Genomic DNA, 27,909 nt, shown 5'->3' on the forward strand with positions numbered 1-27,909 from the left:
AAATTCACCCCGTAATGTTTGGAGGCGAACCTTCTTCACTTTGTCAACTCCTTGGAAGGAATTTTGAAGAATCTCCCATAGTTGCTTTGCATTTTCTGCACTATCAACTCTTTGTAGCATTCCATCATCCAAACATTGATGGATGGTCATCACCGCCTTTTGGTCCTTCTTTCTCATGGCTTGTAAAACATCTTTTTCGGCTTGAGACAAAGTTGCCTCATCTTCTGGCTCATCATAACCTTTGGAAACAACTTCCCACACATCTTGTGCTCCCAAAATTTCCTTCATACGGATACACCAATTTTCATAGTTATCTTTGGTGAATCGAGGTATTTGAAATGGAACCGAATTGTTTGCCATTTCTTCTCTCTCTCACAAACTAGCTCTGATACCACTTTGTTGAAAATAGTGGCCTAGTTACACACACAACACTATACTATTTGGAAGAGAATAGAAATGGAGGAAAATACTTTTTATTTCACTTGATTGAAAATGAGTACAATGCATGGGTTTATATAGGCTTCAAAACATAAATGTAAATGAAACTTAAAACCCCACTAACATATCATTTAGTAGGCAAAACTCCCACTAACCCACTAACATGACCATTTAGTAGGCAAAACTCCCACTAACCCACTAACATGACCATTTACTAGTTGTAACTCTCATGCCCCCCACTAACTCCAATAAAAAACTCACATAAATATAAAACACCAAATAAAATAAAGTTTAATTTCTAACAGGTTTAGAACTATTCTTAATGCTAGGTAATGGGCAATGCGATTTGACAGGCAATGAAGGCTGCGAAAGATGAAAAGGTGTATGGTGAGGGGTTTGGTCACATTGGGTAGTAAGTATAGGGGTGTCTTTGACAGGTAATGTATGGTGAGGGGTATGGTCACATTGGGTAGTAGGTATAGGGTCAGTAGAAGATGAGCTAATCTGACAAGGAGAAGCATAGTGTGTAAGTGAAATACCTGGTGGTTCATAGGTCTGCGAAGAATTCAAATTCAAATTTGAATTCAGCTGTGCATTGCCCTCGAGGTGGTTAATGTGACAGCTATGGTTGCTGGTGGAGGCAGTGGTAGTGGTGTGATGGAGATGAGGCGCATCAGTGGCTTTAGGATGATTGCAGAGTGAGGCACCTTGGTGATCAGAGTTCTACATTTCAGAGCAAGGTTTTAGAACCACTACATTTCTTGCAGCTATTACTCCAATCAATGGTTCCAAGGATAATCCTACATATATATATATATATATATATATATATATATATATATATATATATATGCATATGGCGCTCTCAACTATATGTATATATATTGGCTTTGATGTATCAACAAACTCTCTGAAGTGTCACTTTCTTACCATAGGGGAAATTTCAAGACGAGAAAACAAGGACAAGGCCAAGAGGCTCAAGAACCAATTCTGCTGTAGCAGGAAATGCTGCTAGAGGTAATTTAGCCTGTAAACTAAAAAGATACATGATGATTAAAAATCAAAATAGATATTCAGATTTGGTTCAAAATGTTTTTCTTTTTGGGTTATGAAAAATCAACTCAGCCGCTAGCTATGAAGCATGGACGCTCCTTCTGACACATGCCCGAACATTTCTGTGAAGTGTCCAGAAATTATTTTTTATTAGACGTGGGGTGGAAACAGATGGGACACGCGGAGGACACGTACTGGACACGGCGGAGTATATTTTATAATTATTTTTTTATTTTAAAAAAAGGAGTACCTAATGTAATTTTAAATGTTTAAAAGTAAAATTTTGAAAAATTTGAAAAACATACACTGATGAATGAAGAATGTTAAACTTGTTGGAAATGTATTTGATCTTATTTGGCTAGTTTTGTTGATAACTTTGCTAGGTTTTTAATTGCTTAGATGATGAATTGAAGTATTTCTTTTATTGCAATATTTTTTTGGGAAAATTAGATTTATAGTATTGTGGATTTTGAATGTGTACATATATATTATTTTATTGACGTATCCCTAAGACCATGAGCAGAAAGGTTACGGAGCTCAGCGTGTTTGTGTCCAATTTTTTTAAAATTTGTCATGTGTGTAGTGTCGTATCTGTGTCCCGTGTTCGTATCAGTGCTTCATAGGCCGCTAGTCATTTTGGACTATCACATAGTTTGGAAATTCCAAATACGCACAATATGAATATTATCTAGAAGAATAACATATAATTAAAAGAAAAAAAAAGCTTACCTTTTTGCTTGACATCCATTCTTTTAAGCATCCCAAGGCATAATTTATAGATTTTGTCAACGTCCCACTCTGCAGAAATTCACATAAAATAATGAGAAAGTAATAATTATAGTGCCGACATGCCATGTTGAGCTTTCTTTGGCACAATCAGATCAAAATGTAGACATCTCAATGTGCTCTACAATTAATGCCTTGTTTCTTAGTACAGTATCAGTCATGGACTTGTCCCGCCGAAAACTGTTAGTAGAAGTTTGAGAGTTTTGAGTCTCAATGGAACAAATATATTATCAGTGCATGTTTCTGACTTATCTACCAATACATATATATGTATAACTAATTCTCTTACCTCATCTCTGTAGGCCTCAGCAGGATGTTTCCAAATATCTGGATGAAGAGCCTTGAAGATATCATCTTCTCTTTCCTTGAGGAGAGTGAGCAAAGCTTCAAGCTGTGACCTCCTCCATGATGCTTCTTTTGTCTTCCCAGACCTAAAAGTCTCTCTCAACACCTCTAATTCTGTCTTCAAATCTTTCACACCTTCCATTGATGAAGAATAATAGTAAAGTATGTTTCAGTTTATCAAGAATTTTTAGTGGTCCAATATATATATATATATTCCTACTACTACTAGTATTATCACGTTTGTTCAACTGTCCCCTTATTTGCTAGTTGGGCTTCATAATGGTGCTTACCAAGCACAACTATTCAATAAAAAACATAAACACTTGTTTTGATTATTATTATTATTATTATTTGCCAAAAGTGATATTTTGCACATAGATTTTATTCTGTTATGTATACTTTATTTGATTTTTTTAAAGAAGATTCTTATTGTAAACTCTAATAATATAAAATAAAAACGAATAGATAATAAATATGGTGCAATGTGTTTTTCTTTTTTTGCCCCCTTTGTACTAATTATAGTGGATATATGCATTCACTCACAAATTACACATATCTTTTAAATCAGAGTGTTTTTATATCTTATGAGAGTCGAACTCCCGACCTCTAAATTTACAACTTGTCTCTTGAGATCCCTTAACCACTAGATCACCCGTGCGGTTAAACATTTGTATTTTTTAACATTGTGCTTGTGTGTTTCTTTTATTTTTTCCGCCTTATATTTGCGTTAATCTTGTGACAATATTACTTAACCTCTCTTTTATGTATTTGTTTGATGTTATTCACTTTATATTAAAACTTGACTTTTATAACAAGTTTTTTATTTTTATAATTTTATCTTGGTAAAAATTCACTCATTTGTGTTGGAAAATTCTAGAATATCGATCCTGGGGTATCGTACTTTCGAGACTTTCGGACATTAGATATGATGGTGAACCCACTTATTGGATGAGTTAATGACTGAAAGCTTCTGAGAGTATGATATTCCATAGCATTGCAGAACTTCTCCATTTGCGTGAACCTCAACATTTTATTTTGAACGACGAAAAAATACCATCGGTGATACAATTGGATAGTAAACTTTGATACAAGTAACACATATCGTTATTTTATACTCCCTCTTCCCAAAAAAAAAAATGTCCCGTTTGGGGAACTGTGACAACGTTGTCACACCAAAAGGGACATATATATATATATATATATATATATATATTTGGGATAAAGGGAACACAATTTACTCGGATAATTGGTTCACATTAATTGTACTAACTGCGGCAAAATGACTAGAATACTAACTACATTTATATCCAAATTATGAATGGAGAACGTACAACAAAATATGAAGGGTCAAAACATGAACGGTTAAAATTATACCATTTGAAAGCACTGAATGAGCAATTTAGGATTAGAATTCAAGAAAATTCAATTCAAATTTTGAACTAAGTTACTTCAAATTTTGAATTTAGGCTCTGTTTGTTTTGACGTAAAATATTTTATTTGTAAAATATTTTCATGTATCAGCTTTTGTGCACAATTAACTCTCTCTTTATTTAGTGTTCCATGAAAGAGAATAGAAAATTAACAAAGAAAGAAGATGGACAGAACTAGGATGGCTTCGACTGAAAACGTGAAGAAGCCATCTAAATAGTATATTATGTGAGATATAATTTTTGTAATTGGCTAATTTCGGTGTCAAAACAAGTCCAATCGAGTTGTAATTTTCAAGTTACCAAATCAAGATCGAGATCAACTATGAAATTGAAAAGTTGTTCAAGTTTGATAAACTATGATCTACGAAAAAGTTATGAGCATCACTTTAGGAAGTTGTTTCCCACTTAGGACATTATACATACATGATATGTTCTTCAAAGTTACCAAAACATGATTTTTCCAGAAGTTTTAAACCTTTCCATTTGAAACTATCTTTTGGGAACTGGTACTAAGTTTGGCTATCGGTTCAAGAACATGTGCTTCAAAGAATTGCATTATGTTCTTTGGGAACCGGTTCCAAAGTTGGCTACCGGTTCCACTTGCTGATATAGTTTAGGATTTTAGTTTCCTATTCTGTTTAAACTTTCTATTTAATATAGAATACTTTCTGTAAGTCCTATGCACGAAAATTACCTTTTTCCTATGCATATCTAGGTCTTTGAAATTCTATATAAACCTTGATTTTCATTAAGGTTAATTTCGCTTTTGCATTATATCTTCTGATTCTTAAAAAGTCTATTTGAAAGATATTTTGTAGAAAATCAAATCTAATTTTTCTATCTTTATTTCTAGAACATACACATAAACACAAGAGTGATTTTAGAATGTTTGTTTAAATCCTGATCGTGTTCAAAGTTTATTGATTCTTGCATCTACAACGATAACAGAAGCATATCTGCTTCTTCTACATCAAATTCAGATCTTGAAGAACAAAGGTGAAGCAATCACACTTTGAAAGAGTCAAAGCATTCAAGGAGTGTTGTTTGATCTACCAACAATCTTTCTATAGAGATCAAGAGTAATCTAGAATTTAAATGTATATTAGGCATTCTGGGATTTTAATCCATCCATGATAATCATTTAAATTGATTAAACTAAGTTACAATGTCATCTGAAATCCAAAAACATAGAATTCAACTTCCAGACTAACTAAGTCGACTCATTCTAGAATGAATCGGCTTAGTTCCCAACTGAGTTGACTCATTCTAGAATGAGTCGGCTTATTCTACAACTGAGTCGGCTCGTTTCTGCTGTGGGTCGTCTTCTCCATTTTCCAGCCTTTGCAACTCCTTCGAACTCCATTGATATGGGTCCCAATGATTTATTTAAGACGATTATACATGTTTACAACAAGATTAATCAACAAATCATGCTTTCAATCACAAAATCATACAAATCAAGAATACACACATATACACATATTTAGTTTCTATTTTGATCCGATTAAAGCATGCAAACAGGTTCATTAATCTTCTATAATCATCCCAAAGTTGTCCTAAACATGTATTGACCCCTAGATCAAAGAAGAGGAGTAGAATATAGAACTTGCCTTTAAGGATTTCGGATTGAGACCCAACTTCTTATTCTCCAGTCAACTCCTTGACACCTTTGGATGCCGTCGTCCTCCACTCTATTGTTCTGGTTAGTCACCCACAGTAGCCTTCCTCCTCATGGCCTCCCTTTTCCTTCTCTCAACTCTCAGCTCTCTGTTATCTCTAAACTTTGTCTGCTTTTTGTCCCTCTCCCTCTAAATCTCATGTAAGAAACCTTCTAGCAGACCCACGTATAACATATATATAGGCTACACCAATACCTAATCCAAATCCTACCCCAACTTAACCTTCTGACTTAATGGAAAAGAAAATAAAATGCAAATGATAATAGTTAGTATAATTATTATTACTTTAATTATTTTATTTTCTTTTCCATTAAGTCAGAAGGTTAAGTTGGGGTAGGATTTGGATTAGGTATTGGTGTAGCCTATATATATGTTATATGTGGGTCTGCTAGAAGGTTTCTTACGTGAGATTATATATATATATATATATATGATTCCTCCATTCCTCCATTATATAAAAATAATAATAATAATAATAATAACAACATTATATATATATACCATATATATACAAAACTTCCATGTATTATTAATAATAATAAATACTAATAATAATACATATCATAGTAATACATGTATATACATATATACACATTAATATATATATAGCTGCTCCATCCATTATTATTAATAATAGTAATAATCATACTAATAATAATGTCCATATATCTATATATACACACATACACACATTAATATATATATATATATATATATATATATATATATATATATAACTAATATCCATGGGTCGTAATCCTTACACATTTAGGCTTCCTATAACTAATATCCATGGGTCGTAATCCTTACACATTTAGGCTTCCTATCTAAGTAGTACATGTGACCCATTTGGTTGGTCCATTACTACTATCCAAATCCATTCCTTTTAACATAAAATAAAATAAAATAAAATAAAAATAAACAATTAAACATTTAACTAACACATAATTGCAAACAAGTACACAATCAAGTCACATAGATCATATCACACAAATACACACAAACAAAACCCATAATACACATCAAACAATTAAATCATATAAGCATATAACATAAAAACATATAGCCATGTAAGCACATTGCTAGATAATTAAATAAAATGCAATAAATAAATAATGAAATCTAATTTATATCTTTTTGAAAATTAGGGGTACTACAGTTGTGATGGAAGGTAATAGTGGTGGTTTTTGTGGCGGTAGTGATGGAAGGTGGTGGTGGAAGTGATAGTGGAAGATGGTGGTGACGACAGTGGAAGGTGGTGGTGGAAGGCGGTGGTGAAAGATTCTTGTGGCGGTAGCAGTGGTGGTGGTGGTGGTGGCGGGTGGTGGTGGTGGCAGTGGTGATGGAAGGTAGCGGTAGTGGAATATGGCTATGGCAAAAGGTGGCGGTGACCGAAGACGACATGGAAAGTGGTGGTGAAAGGTGGCGATGGTGGTGGTGGAACTATGGTAGTGGCTGTGATACCCCTGGATTTCCAGATGCGAGTTGGCAGGCCCACGCCCGAATACCTGAGGATATAAAAAACAAATCGGTAATAATTGAGTACAGAATACAAATACGATAACTAAGAACAGATAAATTGTTGAAAGAAACTAAAATGATAATCCATTAATTGAAACCTCAGAATAAATTTTCATAAATAATAAAATATTCTGGTACATCCAATCCTCTAATAATAATACAACTCGGGAATCCACACTATGTGGACCCTTAGAAAAACCCAACTGAACAAGTGACAGCATAGACTATTTACGTCAGAACACTGAAACATAAAGGAACTCCTACGTAGATAATCCGGAGGAGTGAAGTAGATTGATCCTTGCTCAGCACGAACAACCTCTACTCCTGACGAACACCTGAAAAATAATGGTGGGTCAGGCCCATAAACAAGTTCTACTCTACTACAGTTCAAGCAGAGATCCGATACACGTATATATCCTAGTTAATCCAACAATAACTAGTAGTTCGTATATATATATAGATACACACTAAGGGACTCTCACTGGATTACAATGCGGTTTAAACCTGACTAGTAGGCAACATGCAAAACATACTTGAAGTGGGCATGAGTACCTAGGCCTAATAGGGTACACCACTAACTATCATAGCTAGCTATGCATCCCACTGCATATATGCAACCTAACCATGATCTTGAGACTCAAGCTCATATCATGGCATCATAATCATATATATATATAATCCATCCTAATCCAGAACATAAAATAAACATCCAGTATGTCATCCAACTGATTCTGTTGGATTGACATGAATATATGTAGGATTTAACATTTTAATTAATCCATTCCATTATACATGAATAGGTAGGACTTAAAGTTTTTAGTTAATCCGTCTTTAATATGCCACTGTCCTATACCTGTAACACCCCCACAATTTCCACGCATAAGTTGATCAGACTTATACACGAAAAATGAGAGATATCAAAAACATTTGGTAATATACAAGCATGGAATACAAAATGATAATAATAAAAGAACTTAGACAGGAAAGGAAAACTCGATAATAAAACATCCATCCATCCTTTATTAAATACAATACTCTGTTATACAACTTGGAAATCCTATGTCAAGGATCCCTATATAAAAACTTGAAAGTTCAACGTCGGAAGTAAATAAAACTGAAAACTAATTAATACATGAAACTTCTACCCTGAACAAGACCGTAAGAGTAGATGAGTTCGGATAGTGGTCCCACACTGCCAAGCCTCAACCTGGAAACGGGTACTGACCGTGTCCTGAAATAACAACAATGGTGGGTCAACCCCACGAGCAAGTCCTCTCTACTATGACCCAAATCAGAGAATCAAATAAATTAATCATTAATATTCGGCAGTATACTATACCTGTATACACCCTAATGAAACTATACCATGTATAATATGACCTTAACCAGAATAGACGGTGATCACTTAAACTCACACGAGGTGGTTAAATGTCTCCTTTCCCTACCTGGGAAATCAACTATTAATACAAGGTGCAACGATACTGACAACACAGACTATAAGTCATACACAGTGGTAACACATCTCAAGGCACTAATGCATATACTGAGCATATCACTTAGGCAACACATGCCAATAATATTAAACCACATACCCCGACAGCCATACATCTGTCTATCGCAACGAATGCATAAGATATAAATGAGTCTCAATTTATTAGTCAGCTCACATGGTTCTATATGGCAACACATCCATATAATATAAATGCGACATAAATTTATTTAGCAGTCCATTTACCTCCTGAAATGCACACAGCATGGTAATAATTATTTGTATATCATTAACAGCATAAATAATCCCGTAATGTATACTGGACAATTTATAAAACCATGAAATCATTTAATTGAACATTAACGATTAATACCATTTAATAAAAGAAAAACACAATCAATACTTAACAATGTCATTAAATTAATTACATCTGTTTAATAGCGACCCGTACAGAAAATGATACAATTAATATTTAGAAATAGTAATCGGACATAATAATAATTAACGGGTAGTACAATAATAATTTAATGTCCCACTAACCCCGAAAATACCAACTCGAGGCCCAAAAATGCAAGTTGAAGACTCTGGAAATTACAAATCAGTCCCTAGGGGTATTCTGGACTTTTCCAGCAGCTGCAGAGACCCCACACGCGCCCTCATGCGCCTCCCAGAGCTTCCTACACGCGCCGCCACCTTCCTCACACGTGCACATGCTTACACGCGTCACCACGTGCGTCTGGCATCAGCCACGCGCGCGCACGCGTTGCCACGCGCGCCCTAATGCGCCCTGCTGATGTGGCATGTCCTGATTGGTCTGTTGTAACGAACTCCCATGTACGCGCTACACTGGATCAATTTGTTGACCAAAAACTAATCTAAGGGCTGCGGATGTAAGCACACACTAACTACAGTGCGCCACATCACACCGGATCACTCTGGTCATCTTCCTCACTGCCGGTGGCTGGAAATACCGCCGGAGTCTCGCTGGAAATTACAGAAAATTCCCGAAAAATTCTAGAAAATTCTTAAAAAATCCTTAAAGCTTTAAATAAATATTTTAGCTATAATTAATTATATAGGCTAATAAAATAATATCTAACCCTTAAATAATTAATATTTCACTAATTTAATAAACTAAAAAAATGATAATTTATTAAAATCCTAGCATGCTTTCTATGCTCCAAAGTAACCGAAATAAATTAAATAATTAATTTATGGATTCAAAGGGGAAAAGTAGATAATAACTTACCTTATGGATTTGAAACAAATCCGCCGGTTGCACGTAGTCGGGTAAAATAACCTACACCGATCCAAGCTTCCTTCTCTCTCCTTTTTCCTTTCACTCTTATAAAATTGCTCACTGTTATCTTTTTGTTTCCTATCCTACTTACGTGAATCCCCTTCCTTTGATAAGTTAACTAACATAAATATGTATACTAACTTATATAATATAAATAATACAAATATCTAAATTTACATTAACTATCAAAACTTCCTACCTAATTTAATTCAAGGCAATTAAATCTAAGTCAAATAATTGGCATAAAATTCTACCGTAGTAAATGAAATTCTATCCTAAGATTAAATTGACATCATGACATTGTTTGGATAATATTATTATTATTATTATACTACAATACAAATGTCATACTTTAATTAACTAATATTAATTAATATAAAACATAACCAATAAAATATATAAATCAACATTATAATAAAAAGAACATACAAATAATATTACATGCACAAATAAAGAATATTATTTTAATAATTTAGCATACACAATTAAAAGGTGAATAAATCTACAGATTAAATAATTAACCTAATACAAAATTAATTTAAATAAACTCTTTTAAAAAATACGGGGTATTACATTCTCCCCCCCCTAATAAAGGAATTTCGTCCCCGAAATTCACTACATACCTGTATGAAAGAGCTCGGGATACTTGGCATGGATAATATCTTCTCGTTCCCAAGTAGACTCTGTCTCACTATGATGACTCCACTGCACACGTACTAATGGAATAGTCTTCGTGCGCAGTATTTGATTCCTACGATTGAGAATACAGTAAGGTTGTTCTAAATTGGTTGCATCGAGTTGTAACTCAATCTCACCCATATCAATGTGTTGATATTTGTCTTCTTCCCGTAGAAATTTTCGCAGCATGGATACATGAAAGACATTATGTACCCTATAAAGATTATCTGGTAAAGCCAGACGATAAGTTACTGCCCCAATCCGATCTATAATCATAAAAGGACCCACAAAACGAGGCGATAACTTACTCTTTGATCCAAACCACATTACGCCCTTCATGGGAGAAACCTTAAGTAAAACCTGATCACCCACCTTAAACTCCAAGACACGAGTTCGACGGTCAACATAGCTTTTCTGTCTGCTTTGAGCTGTACGCATCCGATCCCTAATGATAGCGATCTTTTCTGACGTGTCCTTAATAAATTCAGGACCCAAAAAGCTCTTCTCGCCAACTCCAAGCCAACAAACTGGAGACCTACACGGTCTACCGTACAAAGCCTCAAATGGTGCCAAACCAATAGTTTTCTGATAACTATTGTTATAAGCAAACTCTGAAAGCGGCAAATATTCCTTCCAATTGCCCTTAAAATCAAGAACACATGCCCGCAACATGTCTTCTAAAATCTGATCAACTCACTCAGTCTGTCCATCTGTCTGAGGATGATAGGCAGTGCTAAGATGAAGTTTTGTACCCAAAGCCTGCTGAAAGCACCTCCAAAATCCTGATACAAAGTTCGGATCTCTATCTAATACGATGGACAATGGTATGCCATGAAGTTTCACCATTTCTGCAATATAAAGCTTAGCATACTGTTCTGACGTAAAGTTTGAACGAACAGGCAGAAAATGAGTGGACTTGGTCAATCTATCAACAATGACCCAAATAGAATTGTGATTATGATGTGAAGTAGGTAATCCCTCTATAAAGTCCATGGAAATACTCTCCCATTTCCACTCTGGTATGGGAAGTGGCTGTAAAGATCTTGGTGGTCTCTGGTGATCAATCTTAATCATCTGACAAGTGCTGCATTTAGAGACAAAGATAGCAATATCTCTTTTCATGCCGGCCCACCAAAACTGGCATTTCATGTCCTGATACATCTTGTCTCCCCCTGGACGTACAGAGAACTGAGAAGTGTGTGTCTCTCTCATCACAACATTTCTCAAATTGTCAGCTGAAGGAACAATTAAATGTCCCTTGTACCTCAATCATCCATCCGTACCCATAGAATAAAAAGGAACATCACCTGAAGCTAACTCCAAAACCCGATCAATACACTGTTGATCTGTGAGTTGAGCTTTAATGACCTGGTGAATGATAGAAGGAGTTACTACCACACATGCCATAAAAGCGTCTGTTAACTCATCAACAGCCTTCAAAGCATCCCACTCTGTTGCAAACAAAGCTGAAAGGCTGACATAGGGTCGGCGGCTGAGTGCATCTGCTACTACATTCGCTTTCCCTGGATGATATTGAATAGAGAAGTGATAATCTTTCACGAACTCTAACCATCTACACTGTCTCATATTCAGTTCCCTCTGGGTGAACAAATACTGTAAACTCTTATGATTACTAAACAATCAAAAAGTTTCCCCCAAAAGATAATGCCTCCATATAAGCAAGGCAAAAACCATTGCTGCTAACTCCAGATCATGAGTCGGGTAATTAAGCTCATGAGGCTTAAGCTTTTGGGACCCATAAGAAACTGGTCGCTCTTCTTGCATCAATACACAACCCAAACCCTTCAGAGAAGCGTCGGTATATACTAAATACTCGATTCCACTCTGAGGTGTGGCTAAGACAGGTGAAGAAGTTAACTTACTCTTTAATTCAGTAAAAGCAGTCTGACAAGAATCATCCCACACAAATGGTACATTCTTCTTGGTCAGATGAGTAAGTGGACAAGCAATTTTGGAAAATCCCTGGATGAACCTGCGGTAATACCCCGCCAATCCCAGAAAACTACGAACCTCTGTCGGTGAGGTAGGTTGTCCCTACTCTATAACTGCCGCAACCTTAGCTGGATCTACTGCTAACCCTTCTTTTGACACTACATGGCCCAGAAACTTGACCTCTTTCTGCCAAAATTCACACTTTTCAAACTTTGCAAACAACTGATGTTCACGAAGTGTCTGCAAAACGGTGCGTAAATGTTTGGCATGGTCCTTCTTCGACTTAGAGTAAACCAAAATATCATCGATCAAAACAATGACAAACTGATCTAAGTACTCTCTGAAAACTCTGTTCATCAAGTCCATAAAGACAACTGGGGCATTAGTTAAGCTGAAAGGCATAACACGAAACTCATAAGATCCGTACTTTGTGAGAAATGCTATCTTTGGAACATCTTATTCTCTGACTCGTAGCTGATGATAACCAGATCTCAAATCTATCTTCGAGAAGTAAGTAGCTCCCTTCAACTGATCAAATAGGTCATCAATTCTAGGCAACGGGTACTTGTTACGAATAGTGACCTTGTTCAGTTCTCTGTAATCAATACAAAGATGAAGAGATCCATCATTCTTCTTAACAAACAATACTGGTGCTCCCTATGGTGAAGTACTCCTGCGAATAAATCCCTGGCTGAGCAACTGTTAAATTTGATCTTTCAACTCTCGCATCTCCACTGGTGCCATTCTATATGGTGCCTTAGCAATAGGCATAGTGCCTGGAGCTAAATCAATGACGAAGTCTATCTCCCGACTCGGTGGCAAGTCTGGAATTTCCTGGAATACATCCTGAAATTCCTGCACTACCGGGATGCTGTCAAGAGATACCGCGGTCACTTCCTGTGAGTCCTCCTCAATAACGAATAAATAAGTGCTAGGCCCTCTATCAGGTTGTGGTACAATAATAAGATACATCTCTTGTCCTGGTATAGCAAATGTAATAGACTTTTCGTAACAGTTAATCTGAGCATGGTACTGAGATAACCAGTCCATCCGAAGTATAACATCATAAGAATGCATATCCAAAACTAACAATTTTGCGAGAAATCGAAGCCAGCCCATATCTATAAGAACATCACCACAACACTCTCGTAAAATTGCGCCTACTCCCAATGGTGTATAAATATTGAGAGGTTGGTCACAAAACTGAGTCACCATACCAGATAAGATAACAAAAGATCTAGACACAAAAGAATGTGATGCACCAGTGTCAAAGAGTATACGAGCAGATCTACCATGTATAGAAAACATACCCTCAATAGCCTGAGGAGACTGCCCATTATGTGGCATGAAGTTATATACCCTGCCATGATGCAACTGTTGTGGAGGTTGTCCCTGAGGAAGTGGTGGTGCTGGAAGAGCCGGAAAGTTCTGAACTTGCCCACATGGTATCTGTGGGGCCGGTAAAGGTAAGGGCTGATTAGGTCTCGGCTGCCCATACTGTCCCTGCTTAGCTTTGGGACACATCTTAGCTGGATGCCCAATCTCCCTATAGTGATAACAATGTCCCTGAAAAGGACCTGTCTGCCTCCTCTGTTGATTTCCCGAAAACTGTTCTTGTCCAGTCTGAGGTACCCCAACTTGCCTACCCTGATTAAAAACCCCATCTCTCTGCACATCTGTGTTTCCTTTGTTTTTCTTCCAAGGTTGATGTCCTTGAACTCTGCCCCGGTCATTAAACTTGGTACCACTACTGCTTCCCCTCTCCACTGTCTGGTGAGTGAAGTCTCGGTCAGCCCGCTTATCTCCCTTGGATTTTCGATAATCACTCCTTATCTGGCAGTGTTGTAAAGCGGCATTAACCACCTGTATGTAAGTAGTATATGCAGGACTACCTACGATCACCATCTTAATTGGCCATATTAACCCCTTAACAAAACGGTACCTCTTTTTTTCTTCAGTGTTCACCTCCTCTGGTGCGAATAAAGACAAATTAATGAACCTCTGTTCATATTCGGCTACGGTCATATCCCCCTGCTGTAGATCCAGAAATTCGGTCTTCATTGCTGATCTTACTGACAAGGGAAAATATTTGCTATCAAAGCGAGTCTGAAATTCAGCATACGTCAATCTGGTCCTCTCTTCAATAGTAGTGATAGACTCCCACCACTGTAACGCATTGCCTATTAGCATAAAAGTAGCTAGCTTCTGTTTCTGCACTTCGGTACAGACTACCATCTGAAGATGACGTTCGCTCTCCTGTTTCCACTGATATGCTAACATGACATCTGTGGACCCTGCAAATGATGGTGGATTCCCTCTGATGAACGAGTGACGAGTTTTGTCCCATGACATTGGTTGTGCTATCGGTTCAGGAGCAGGCGCCATTTGAGGAGGTTGCTGGTTTCGTAAAGCAGATGTTACTCCTGCTGCCACAGCTCGTGTAATGATATCAGCAACTTGAGGAGTAAATTCCTGATTCTCATCTTGAGTTGGGGAAATACTGCGATTTCTATTCGCACTCCTTGTCCCACGTCTAACCATTTTTCTGTCGGATTAGAAAAATCTAACATCAGTACATTATAATGGACCGACTAAAAAAGTACAAAGAACCCTAATACTTAGGCTCTAATTATCAGAATACACAACGCGGAAGTATAGTAACCACAAATCCCTAGGACACTCGAATCTGGAATGCTCTGATACCAATTGTAACACCCCCACATTTTCCACGCATAAGTTGATCAGACTTATACACGAAAAATGAGAGATATCAAAAACATTTGGTAATATACAAGCATGGAATACAAAATGATAATAATAAAAGAACTTAGACAGGAAAGGAAAACTCGATAATAAAACATCCATCCATCCTTTATTAAATACAATACTCCGTTATACAAATTGGAAATCCTATGTCAAGGATCCCTATATAAAAACTTGAAAGTTCAACGTCGGAAGTAAATAAAACTGAAAACTAACTAATACATGAAACTTCTACCCTGAACAAGACCGTAAGAGTAGATGAGTTCGGATGGTGGTCCCACACTGCTAAGCCTCAACCTGAAAACGGGTACTGACCGTGTCCTGAAATAACAACAATGGTGCGTCAATCCCACGAGCAAGTCCTCTCTACTATGACCCAAATCAGAGAATCAAATAAATTAATCATTAATATTCGGCAGTATACTATACCTGTATACACCCTAATGAAACAATACCATGTATAATATGACCTCAACCAGAATAGACGGTGATCACTTAGACTCACACGAGGTGGTTAAGTGTCTCCTTTCCCTACCTGGGAAATCAACTATTAATACATGGTGCAATGATACTGACAACACAGACTATAAGTCATACACTGTGGTAACACATCTCAAGGCACTAATGCATATACTGAGCATATCACTTAGGCAACACATGCCAATAATATTAAATCACATACCCCGACAGCCACACATCTGTCTATCGCAACAAATGCATAAGATATAAATGAGTCTCAACTTATTAGTCAGCTCACATGGTTCTATATGGCAACACTTCCATATAATATAAATGCGACATAAATTTATTTAGCAGTCCATTTACCTCCTGAAATACACACAGCATGGTAATAATAATTTGTATATCATTAACACCATAAATAATCCTGTAATGTATACTGGACAATTTATAAAACCATGTAATCATTTAATTGAACATTAACGATTAATACAATTTAATAAAAGAAAAACACAATTAATATTTAACAATGTCATTAAATTAATTACATATGTTTAATAGCGACCTGTACAGAAAATGATGCAATTAATATTTAGAAATAGTAATTGGACATAATAATAATTAACGGGTAGTACAATAATAATTTAATGTCCCGCTAACCCCGAAAATACCAACCCGAGGCCCAAAAATGCAAGTTGAAGACTCTGGAAATTACAAATCAGTCCCTAGGGGTATTCTGGACCTTTCCAGCAGCTGTAGAGACCCTACACACGCCCTCACGCGCCTCCCAGAGCTTCCTACACGCGCCGCCACCTTCCTCACACGCGCACGCGCTTACACGCGCCACCACGCGCGTTTGGCATCAGCCACGCGCGCCCTAATGCGCCCTACTGACGTGGCGTGTCCTGATTGGTCTGTTGTAACGAACTCCCATGTACGCGCTACACTGGATCAATCTGTTGACCAAAAACTAATCTAAGGGCTACGGATGTAAGCACACACTAACTACAGTGCGCCGCATCACACCGGATCACTCCGGTCATCTTCCTCACTGCCGGTGGCCGGAAATACCGCCGGAGTCTCGCCGGAAATTACAGAAAATTCCCTAAAAATTCTAGTAAATTCTAAAAAATCCTTAAAGCTGTAAATAAATATTTTAGCTATAATTAATTATATAGGCTAATAAAATAATATCTAACCCTTAAATAATTAATATTTCACTAATTTAATAAACTAAAAAAATGATAATTTATTAAAATCCTAGCATGATTTCTATGCTCCAAAGTAACCGAAATAAATTAAATAATTAATTTATGGATTCAAAGGGGAAAAGTAGATAATAACTTGCCTTATGGATTTGAAACAAATCCGTCGGTTGCGCGTAGTCGGGTAAAATCACCTACACCGATCCAAGCTTCCTTCTCTCTCCCTTTTCCTTTCACTCTTATAAAATTGCTCACTGTTATCTTTTTATTTCCTATACTACTTACGTGAATCCCCTTCCCTTGATAAGTTAACTAACATAAATATATATACTAACTTATATAATATAAATAATACAAATATCTAAATTTACATTAACTATCAAAACTTCCCACCTAATTTAATTCAAGGCAATTAAATCTAAGTCAAATAATTGACATAAAATTCTACCGTAGTAAATGAAATTCTATCCTAAGATTAAATTGACATCATGACATTGTTTGGATAATATTATTATTATTATTATACTACAATACAAATGTCATACTTTAATTAACTAATATTAATTAATCTAAAACATAACCAATAAAATATATAAATCAACATTATAATAAAAAGAACATACAAATAATATTACATGCACAAATAAAGAATATTAATTTAATAATTTAGCGTACACAATTAAAAGGTGAATAAATCTACAGATTAAATAATTAACCTAATACAAAATTAATTTAAATAAACTCTTTAAAAAAATACGGGGTATTACAATACCGGTGTATATAATGCATATGATCCATAAATGATGCAACATCTAAAGTATGCATCAGATAAATCCACAGTTGATGCAATAATCCAAATACATCAGATATCCAAGAATAAGCATAGTAAAACTAGACCAAAAACATAACCATACTATTTTGCCAATGTATAATTAAAACCATATAACATTCATATTAATTGCTAAGTTACTTTTAAGCAACTAATTCCTCTATTCCATCCAGTAATTGACGAAATACATTAATGCATCAATTAAAATAAGCATGCTCAACATTAGATAAATACATGACTAAATTATACTGATAATCCATAATTTAAATCATTTAACATTCATTTAAATTGCTAGATTAATAATACGCAATTTCATCCTTCATTAACAATATCCAGATTTATTTAAAACATTATATTGTTCATATCCATGATAAATTAACATAATTAAGTTATACATTTAGGAAAATAATTATGTCAATTTAAATCATTCCAACCATTCATTATAGCATAGGTAGGTTTTAAACCCTTCTGTAATCCAAAAACCAAGCCCAAACACGCCCTAACCATGTGTCCAGCAGAGGAGCCGCCTCCCTAACAAAGGAGCCGCCTCCCTCATGCATGGAGTCGGATCCTTCCTAAAGGAGCCGCCTCCATTTACACTAAAGTCGGCTCCCTCATAAGGGAGCCGCCTCTTTTCAAGAGGGAGCCAACTCTCTCCCTGTTTTACGCTATCTTCTCCATCTCCGGCGACTGTGGAACATTCCGTTCTCCTCTGTTATGGTCTCTAAAGTCCTGAACTAAGTTGTAATACCCCTAGTTTCCAAAAGGATAGAATGGGAATTTAATTTTGATAATTTTGAGTTTTATTGCATTTTTAATATGTGAGCTATGTGTTTTGGTTTGTTTAATTGATTAAGTGTGTATTTATTTTTAAATAAATGATTTACTTAAATTTGTTTTAATTAATTACTTGAATAATTTGATTGAGTTAATTGTTTTATTTGAATTAATTGGCTTCTTTTTGGTTTAGTTGCATCTTCGTTTTATTTGACTTAAGTTATTTGATGTAGTTATTTAATTATGGAAATTAAGTGAATGAATTATTTTAAAACAATACGTTAGTTAAACAGTAGGGTTAAGAAGGTTGTATAGTGAGCCGCCGTAGATTAGAACTGAGATAGTTCATGGGCCGATTAGGATGGGGATTAGGGCTTAGTCTTTGATTATTCGTGGACTAGGGTATTCATATACACCTATAAATATAAAGCAAGATATGGTTTAGGGTTTGAAGAACAAAATAAATTACGTTCTGTAAACCACAAACAGAGCCCTAGATTGGTAGTGAAAACCAGAGAGATACAGGGAGAACCGGAGTGGGAGGTTGAGTGGTTCACAAAACAGAATCACGGAGGGAAGTTTGGTGTGTGTTACTAGACTACAATAGGAGCAGCAAGGGTGGTTTAATACTCAGAGACGTGGGATTAGCTTTGCAAGTTTGAGTTTCAAAGGCAAGTTTCTGATCTTCTCTTTCCCAGGAATTTGTGTTCTATGCATGCTTAGATAGCCTCCAGGGATTAAATTAAGTCTTAATTACGTCTCTTATGCATGTTTAATTTGTATTTAATTTCATGAAATAAATCTGTTCTTAGTTTGCTTTACAATGTTAACTTGAAACCTTGCTGCTGTTGTGTAACAACTTGTGTTTAAATTCAAGTTTTGGTTGTATGTTCTTGTTCTGTGACCAATATGGAATCTAGGTGGACCTTAAAACATGTATTAAAAACTACTACAGAGGATTGGTGATCATCAGAATCGGAGAGGAGGAAGATGAAACGAACAGAGGCTGCTAAGAGGAGGGAGAGAGGGCTCCCAAACCTCTTAGAGACGGCTCCCAAAGGGGGGAGCCGGCTCTTGGTGTTCTCGGAGCCGGCTCTAAGAGCCTAGAGCCGGCTCTAGATGAAAAGTAGAGCAGGCTCCCAATTTTGAGAGCCTGTTCCTTCTTAAAACGCACAGGAACGAGTTTTAGGGACTATTTTGGGTTGTACAGAGTTTTCTTAAATGGTTTAATTGATTTTCTTGGATGTAATTAATTACTAGGAACTTATAAAACTATTGGAAAACATTGGTACAGTATGGTATTAGGAGATGGAGTAGCATTCAGTTTAAGAAACCTTGCAGTATTGCAATTTTTTTTGCTAGGTCTATATATTGGAACTTATCAAGGCTTTTAAATATGATTTAATTATAAATATAATCATGTTTTCCATAGTGTTATAAGAATGGTGAATTAATTAAATCAACTATACCTAGTATAGATTTAATTGGTACTCCAATTGTATTAAACAATAGGGAAACATCAATTCATAATTGGACTAAGGAATGGAGTAAGTTGAATTTGGGGGAAAACCTGTTGGTGGTGCACTGTTGTAGTTAAGAAACCTATTTACTGTACTTGGAGATTGTTTTATTTATGACTTAGTGCTGTAAATCATATTTAGGTGGAGTTATAAGTGTAGAGATTTACCTGAAAATATCTATGCTTGGTTTGGATTAAAAATTGATATACGTTTGTTATTTAACTGCATCAATTTATGGGCAAGTTGGAGAATGTAAATGCTTAGATTATTTTAGCAGTTTATATTATTGGAAGGTTATTTTTAGGCCCTATAGTGAATGCCTAATATTCATATATATGTGTTAAATTATATTGATGCATATTTTGGAGAATGGTTGTTGAATGCATAATGTTATTTTATAAACTGTGCTCTTGGGAGGATTGTATGCACCGGTATGGGACGGTGGCATACTAGGGACGGATTAGTTAAAATACTAACTCCTACCTATTTTGGAATAAGTTGGATTAACTATAAAAGTTAAGTCCTACTTATATGGATGTATATGCACCGGTATGGGACGGTGGCATATTAGGGATGGCTTAGTTCAAATACTAAGACCTACCTACTCTGAAATAAGATGGATTAACTATAAAAGTTAAGTCCTACTTATAACTATGTGTCAGGTCAATAAAATTTTTGAATGACACACCTTGAACGGACATTATATATTTATGTTATGGTGCCATGGTATGAGCTTGAGTCTCAGGACCATGGTTAGGGTGCGTATATCACCTAGGATGGATAACTGGACAGTGGTTTTGTTCCCTGGTAGGTCTAGATACACATGACCACATTACGTGCGATTTGCATGGTATCTCTACTCAGGCTGAGACATACTGATGAGCACTGAAAAGTGCGCATTTAAACCCGTTAAGCTTAAGCATTCTAGTACCTTTATCTATCTTACTTTGCCATTTTAGACTTATTACGTGTTATTTATATTTTCAGGCACCAATCCCAAAATTTAACTAACTCAGCCAAATAAGAGCTTAATTGAAGCAATCCTGAGATAAACCAAAGGAGGGAGCAAAGTGGAGAAAGAAATGAGCAAAAAGGAATCAAGTTGTGCAGCTGAAAAGTTTGATCGATCCAACTTAGAGTTCGATCGATCAAACATCTATGATCGATCACAGTACTTCTCGATAGATCCAACCTTGGCCTTTGCTGAAATTCCAAGTTCGATCGATCGAACATCACCTTCGATCGATCGAACCCTATTTTGTCCTATTCATATGATTGATCTTATCCACAGCTGTACACCTACCAACCACTTTTGTCTTTTTCTCCATAAATATCTTAAAAATATCCCAGCCTTGTCATTATCCGGAGGAGTCAGACCACTTCGGTCGATCCAAGATGCAGTTCGATCGATCAAACCCATTTTCGATCGATCCAAGTTAAGGTTCGATCGATCGAACTTCCTCCAGCGAGAAAAAGTTAAAGTCCAGCTCATTTATTCCGTCCTTCATCCAATGATTAGAGAATATGCCTTGCACGACCACAGCTCATCATGGGGTGTATTTGACCTACCTATATAAGGAATATGATACACTTTTTGAGGGAGTCTCTTGTCACACATTGAAAATTGATCTTAGAGGTTATTCTTGGAGAGGAGGAAGGAGGGAAGCTAGAGCACCATTGGAAGAGATCTTCACCAACAAGGAGCAGCCATGGAGTTAGCCCTTGAGGGTTGGATCATCACTACCATGAGTGGCTAGACATCCTCTTGGGGCTAGAGTTAGCCCCAAGCATGCTTTCTATACTCTAATCTTGTGTATTATTGAGGGATTAGTGTTGTATGATACATCTTGATATTCATGTATATATAAATCTTGATTATTTCATGGTTTGTATGGTTTAATGCTTCCAATTGACTATTCTATTTTATCAATATGTCTATGTATGCTAGAGTAGGATATTCATGTGCTTATCCCTAGATTTAGTGTTTTTGATGCATGTCCATGTGTATTGATGCTATAGATCTAGAGATTATCAAGATGATATGCTTAATGAATGCTATTTTGGTTCATTTGATGGTTTATGCCTATTCTTGATGGTTTGTGCCTCTCCCCTAGTCTAGATAGCTTTATTTTCATGCTAGTAGTGTAGATTTAGTGTAGTGGTAGTGTAATGTTAGATGGGAGGACAATCTACTCTTGATGTTTGATGTTCCATGCTTGTGAGTCCAAATGACATATTCCTCTAATATTGTGTTGTATGTGGATTGTGAGCTTAATGAATGATTAATGACTTATTTTGATCTATTGTGCTATCCCCATGTTGTCTAGACAATATATGCTCTATTGTTTAGATATATTGTGCTCTTCACATGATGTTTAGACAATACTTGCTTGATTTGTCATCCTTGCCAATTGAATCAACCTAATGCATGCACACCCTTATCATATTGCAACACCTCCATTACCTTTAATTGATCACTTGTTAGTAGTATAGAAAAGTATTGCTTGGTGGTGATCTCTACACCCCAAGACCTCTCTCTCTCTTGTTTACTTCATATTATTTTATTTAGTTGAATACAATTTAGCTTAATTAACCAACCAATCAATTGTGTGATCATTCGACCTACTAACCCTAATTACCATAGTTTCACAATTCGATACACCATTTAATCCCTTGGGACAATCCCTACTCGCCCTATCTATATTTTATATAGAGAAAGGTAGTAGTGGCTTTCTATAAATGTAAAACTTGGCCACCTCCTAAATTCACAACTCTTCAAGCTTGACTTGGTATCGCGACCCTTTTAAAGGACTGGTCAGTTTTTGGCGCCGCTGCCGGGGATTTTAAATTGGCAACGTCGAATTGTGAAATTCAATTAGGATTAGTACTCTTTTGATCGTGTCTTTACTTTCTTTTTATTTTTTGTTTTTGATTGCTTATTGAATTTTTTCTCCATTGACTAGGTGCATTGAGCAAGGAGCTAGCAAAGTAATTCCAAGCTAAGGAGCAAAGCAAAGCAAAGGAAAAGTGCTTAAAGTGAAAAATTGTTAAGTAAAATTGCTAAGCTAAGCTTTTAATTTTGGAGTTGAAGTGCTAAAGGACTATTGTGAGACCTTCTTACTCAATCTCCTTAGTTAAATCGGGGGTCCACGTGGAGGCATTTATTTGACATACATTGCATTTGAAAATTGTGGTTGTGAAGTTTAATTGCATTGTTGAGAAAGTTGCTTATTCGTGTTGCATTGTGCATGCATGGTCGTCGTTCATTGAGACCTACTCTTGTCCCTCTTGATTTGCATTTAGAATCCACTATTAGGAATCCAAGGGGAAGAGGAAGTTCACATAGAACCAATCTACCAATGGACGCTCTCAATGATGATCATGTTGAAGACCTTGGTCACATAGACCAACAAGGCATCCTTCATCCTAATGTGCAAAATGATAATATGCAAGTTCCATTAGGCATGCCTAGGCCATACATTCATCAACCTCCTCAACAACAAGGCCAAATTCCAATGGGAATTCCAAGGCCAATGTATGCACCACAACCCCCCATCATTAATCAAGCTCAATATAACCAAGGTGTCCATGTTGCACCTCAAGTTGCTAATCCACCACTCGCATTGAGAGATCACTATGTGCCTAATGAGTATAATGCACCCACATGCATTCAATTGCCACCATTTAGAGCACCCCATTATGAGATTAAAGCATAAACTATCCAAATGCTACCTAACTTTCATGGACTTCCTAGTGAAGAACCTTACAAGCATTTGGATGAGTTTCTTGAAGTTTGTTCTACCGTTCGATACACGGACATGCCGGAAGAAGTTTTAAGGCTGAAACTTTTTCCATTCACCCTTAAAGATAAGGTGAAGTATTGGTTTAACAACCTTAGGCCTTTTTCTATAACTTCTTGGGCAGAAATGCAACAAGAATTTTTGAAAAAGTACTATCCGGTTTCTAAGACCAATGCTATGAGAATCGCCATTAGAGAATTCACACATGGGAAGGGAGAAACTTTCCACGAGGCATGGGAACGTTTCAATGAATTGCTTAGGAAGTGTCCTCACCATGACATGCCTAAATGGCAATTGGTCCAATTCTTCTTTGAAAGCTTATCGGACAATTATAAAGGCATGGTTGATGCTTCAATGGGAGGTTCTTATATAGACCGGCAAAAGGAAGACGTGTGGCATCTTTATGAGAGCATGAGTGAAAACTCTTTGCATAGAACATTGTCATCTAGGAATGGTAGAAATTCTCAAGGTAGGAAGAGTGTTGGCTTGCATCAAGTTGACCACTCAAATGATATAACCGCCGAGATGAAGTCTTTATCTCAAAAGTTTGATCAATTGATCAATCAAAACTTGGCGAATCAAGTGTCTTCCTTTCCTAACCATTCTCCTAGAGCTCAAAATGAATCATGTATGACTTGTTCTAGTGTTCTTCATTCTACTTCTAATTGTCCTCATGGACAAATTCAAAATGAACCCATTGAGCAAGTTAATGCAACATTTGTGAACCAAGGGAACAATCCTTATGGTAACCATTACAATCCTGGTTGGAGGAATCATCTTAATTTTTCTTGGAAAAACCAAGGGGAGGGCTCAAACTCTTCCCAAGGCGGTTTTCAAGGGAAATACATTCCACCTCCACTTCAAAACCAAGGATCCCAAGGTTCAAGACCATATAACTGACAAGGAAATCAATTTGCTAGTTCTCATTTTCCTAACCAATCATATTCTCAAGGAAATTCTAGAGGTTCCGCTTTTAAGGAAAAGGTTTTAAATGCTTTGGGCACTCTAGAAGCAAATACTCAATTGTTGTATTCTCATTCTCAATCAATTGCCAAGCTAGAAACCTAAGTAGGGCAAATAGCTGAAACACTTAATGCTAGAGAGAAGGGAAAGATGCACATGAATGCCCCAATCAAACAACAATGTGTTGTAGAAACCAAATCCTCATTAGAAGGGCATAATGTTGAGCATGTCAATGCGGAAACAACCTTGAGAAGTGGTAGGGTAGTAGACAATCAAGTTAGAATGCCTAATGAAGAGAGTGAATCGGTACAACCTCAAGTTGTCACCCGTCCCGTTCCACACACTATTCCTCCTTCATTGCATGTGCATGATCTTGAGAATGAGAAGCCCTCAAATTGTGAGTTGAAAGATGATTTCCAAAGAGATTCATTGAAAATAGTGTTGAAAAATGTGTTTGAGAAAAGTTCTTTGAAAAATGTTATTCATGATTCTTCTTTGAAAAGTGATTTGAAATCCAATGAATTGAACAAGTCCAATGCTGAGAATTCTTTGAAAGAAAATGCTGAAAGAGTTTTTGAAAAAGCTCCATTTCCGGACGCCTTGAAAGGGTCTATTTCAAAAGAAAGGCAAAAGACCAAGAACAATGAGATAATGGATATGTTTAGGCAAGTCAAAGTCAATCTTTCACTTTTGGATGCAATTAAGCAAATTCCGGCTTATGCCAAATTCTTGAAGGTCTTATGCACCCAAAAGCGGAAGAACAAGAGCCAAACATCAAAGAAAGTGGTCTTAACCGAACAAGTGAGTTCCATTCTACAACACAACACTTTGCCAAAGTTTAAGGACCCCGGTGCACCTACAACATCTTGTATCATTGGTGAACATGTCATCAACCGGGCACTTCTTGACTTAGGGGCTAGTGTTAACCTTCTTCCCTATTTGGTTTATGTCAAATTGGGCCTAAGTGAATTGAAACCGACGTCGGTGGTTTTACAACTTGCCGACCGATCCATTAAGAAGCCTAGGGGGATAATTGAGGATGTGTTGATTAAGATTGATAAGTTCTTCTTCCCGGTTGACTTTGTCGTCATTGACACGGAACCGGTGCCTAATCCAAAGAACCAAATTCCGGTTATCCTTGGCTGTCCTTTCTTGGCAACCTCAAATGCCAACATAAATTGTAGGACGGGGATAATGAAGATTTCTTTTGGGCACATGAGAGTGAAGTTGAACATCTTTAACCCCACACCCAATCCATTTGACAAATATGAGGAAGAGGTTAATGTGGTAGAGGAATATCATGATCTTGCTTATGAAAGGAATGAGCTTTTGTGTATGAACAATGTTTCAAAGCCTTCATCTTCATCTTCAGCATTGCATGCAAGAAAAGTGATTTCGAACTCTTGTTGTGAAAAGGCGTGGAAGCCCAAGGAAAGTTTTGACAAGGAACACAAGACGTCTTTTGAGTTTACCCCAACAAGTTCTTCCAAGAACCATTTGTTGGGAGTGACTCGAAACATCTCTCATCCCAAAAAGGAGGGGATGCATTGCAAGATCTTTGATCCGGGTTAAAAGAACCCTAGGTCTTGCTAGAGACGTTAAAGACTAGCACCGAAATTCGTAGGATGTCAAAACCCTATTCCTCCCTCATTTCTATCTTGCATTTTGATTCTTGCGAAGTCTAGATACTGTTTTGTGGTTCATATACATTGGAAGGAACTGAGTAAGGGATTGCATGAGCATTCAAGTCATTTTGAGCATTTAGGCATAATTTCGATCGATCCAAGTTTTGGTTCGATCGATCCAACTATGGACTCGATCGATCCAGCTCTCATTTTGTACCCAACACTTAGAAAAATTTTGGACCTGCATCCAAATTCCAAAATTCATGCTCTCGGGATCTCCAAATTTTTGAAAGTTCGATCGATCGTAAACCATTTCGATCGATCGAACTATCTTTCGATCGATCCAACATGTGGTTTGATCGATCATGAGTCCCAACACTTAGAAAAATTTTCAGGCCTCATCTATTTTTCAAAAATGTATGCTCTCGGGACTTTTCAAAATTTTTCATGTTCGATCGACCGAATTCCAAGTTCGATCGATCCAAGGTTCCAACACGTGTCAACTCTTGAGCCCTTAAACTTATACATTCTTTATCCTCTTCGATCGATCGAAATCTTTCTTCAATCGATCAAAATTTGCATCTGATTAATTTAATTTCCTTTGATTTTTCAAATTTCAAAATTCAAATTCAAAAATAAAAAAAAAATTTAGAGTGGAGACCTAGGTTCGATCGATCGAACTTAATGTTCGATCGATCGAACTCTGCATATCGTGTTTTTAAAATAAAACCGAATTGGATCGATACACTTGGATCGATCCAACCTCGAAACAAACCCTAACCCTAAGTCTCCCTTTCTCTCAATCTCAAGCTCAATCCGGCCAACCTCATCCCAATCATCTTCCCCATCTCCGGCGAGCCAATTCCGCCAAGGATAAGCTCCATTTTTATCGCGGCTTTGCCCCTTCTCTCTCATCTCATCTTTCTCAGTTTAGAGGTAAACCGAATGCAATTTTCTTGATTCCAAGCTTAAATTGATGCATGTTATTGATTGTTTATGTTAAATCCTGTTCAATATGTATGAATCATTCATTGTTGAAGTTTCAATTTCATGATTACATGCTATACATACATACATGCATTCGGCCAAACCAAAATTGGGGGTTTTTGATTTGATTTGAAGTTGGGGAGTGTTTGGGTGTTGTTGATTGTATGAATGGTGTGTATATGGGCCCACAAACACGTTTGTGTGGGCCCCGTACTCTAGATCTCACAGATCTGCGACTTTTCAAATTCGGCATTCGCACAATTCGATTGATCGAACTTGTGCTTCGATCGATCGAAGTAGTGAACTTCA

General features: G+C 36.6%; 1 protein-coding gene and 1 non-coding gene across 2 annotated transcripts; both read right to left on the reverse strand.

Annotated features, from left to right (window-relative positions):
• Positions 1 to 1,381: 1,381 nt before the first annotated feature.
• On the reverse strand, positions 1,382 to 2,848 carry LOC132313988 (aldehyde dehydrogenase family 3 member F1-like). The gene is made up of 3 exons (XM_059812916.1): positions 2,567 to 2,848; positions 2,221 to 2,289; positions 1,382 to 1,465 (listed from the first exon to the last, which is right to left on the reverse strand). The coding sequence occupies exons 1-3, from the start codon at positions 2,762 to 2,764 to the stop codon at positions 1,382 to 1,384; spliced, it is 351 nt and encodes a 116-aa protein (XP_059668899.1). The 5' UTR covers positions 2,765 to 2,848.
• A 21,349-nt stretch (positions 2,849 to 24,197) lies between these two features.
• LOC132315272 (small nucleolar RNA R71) lies at positions 24,198 to 24,306 on the reverse strand. Its single transcript, XR_009483611.1, has one exon. It is a non-coding gene; the product is annotated as a small nucleolar RNA R71 (small nucleolar RNA).
• Between the last annotated feature and the right edge of the window lie 3,603 nt (positions 24,307 to 27,909).

Source organism: Cornus florida, unplaced genomic scaffold (assembly GCF_030987335.1).
Source record: "Cornus florida cultivar Cherokee Brave unplaced genomic scaffold, ASM3098733v1 CherokeeBrave_3.0.0_Hap2_Chr06, whole genome shotgun sequence".
In the NCBI taxonomy this organism is placed as follows: Eukaryota; Viridiplantae; Streptophyta; class Magnoliopsida; order Cornales; family Cornaceae; genus Cornus; species Cornus florida.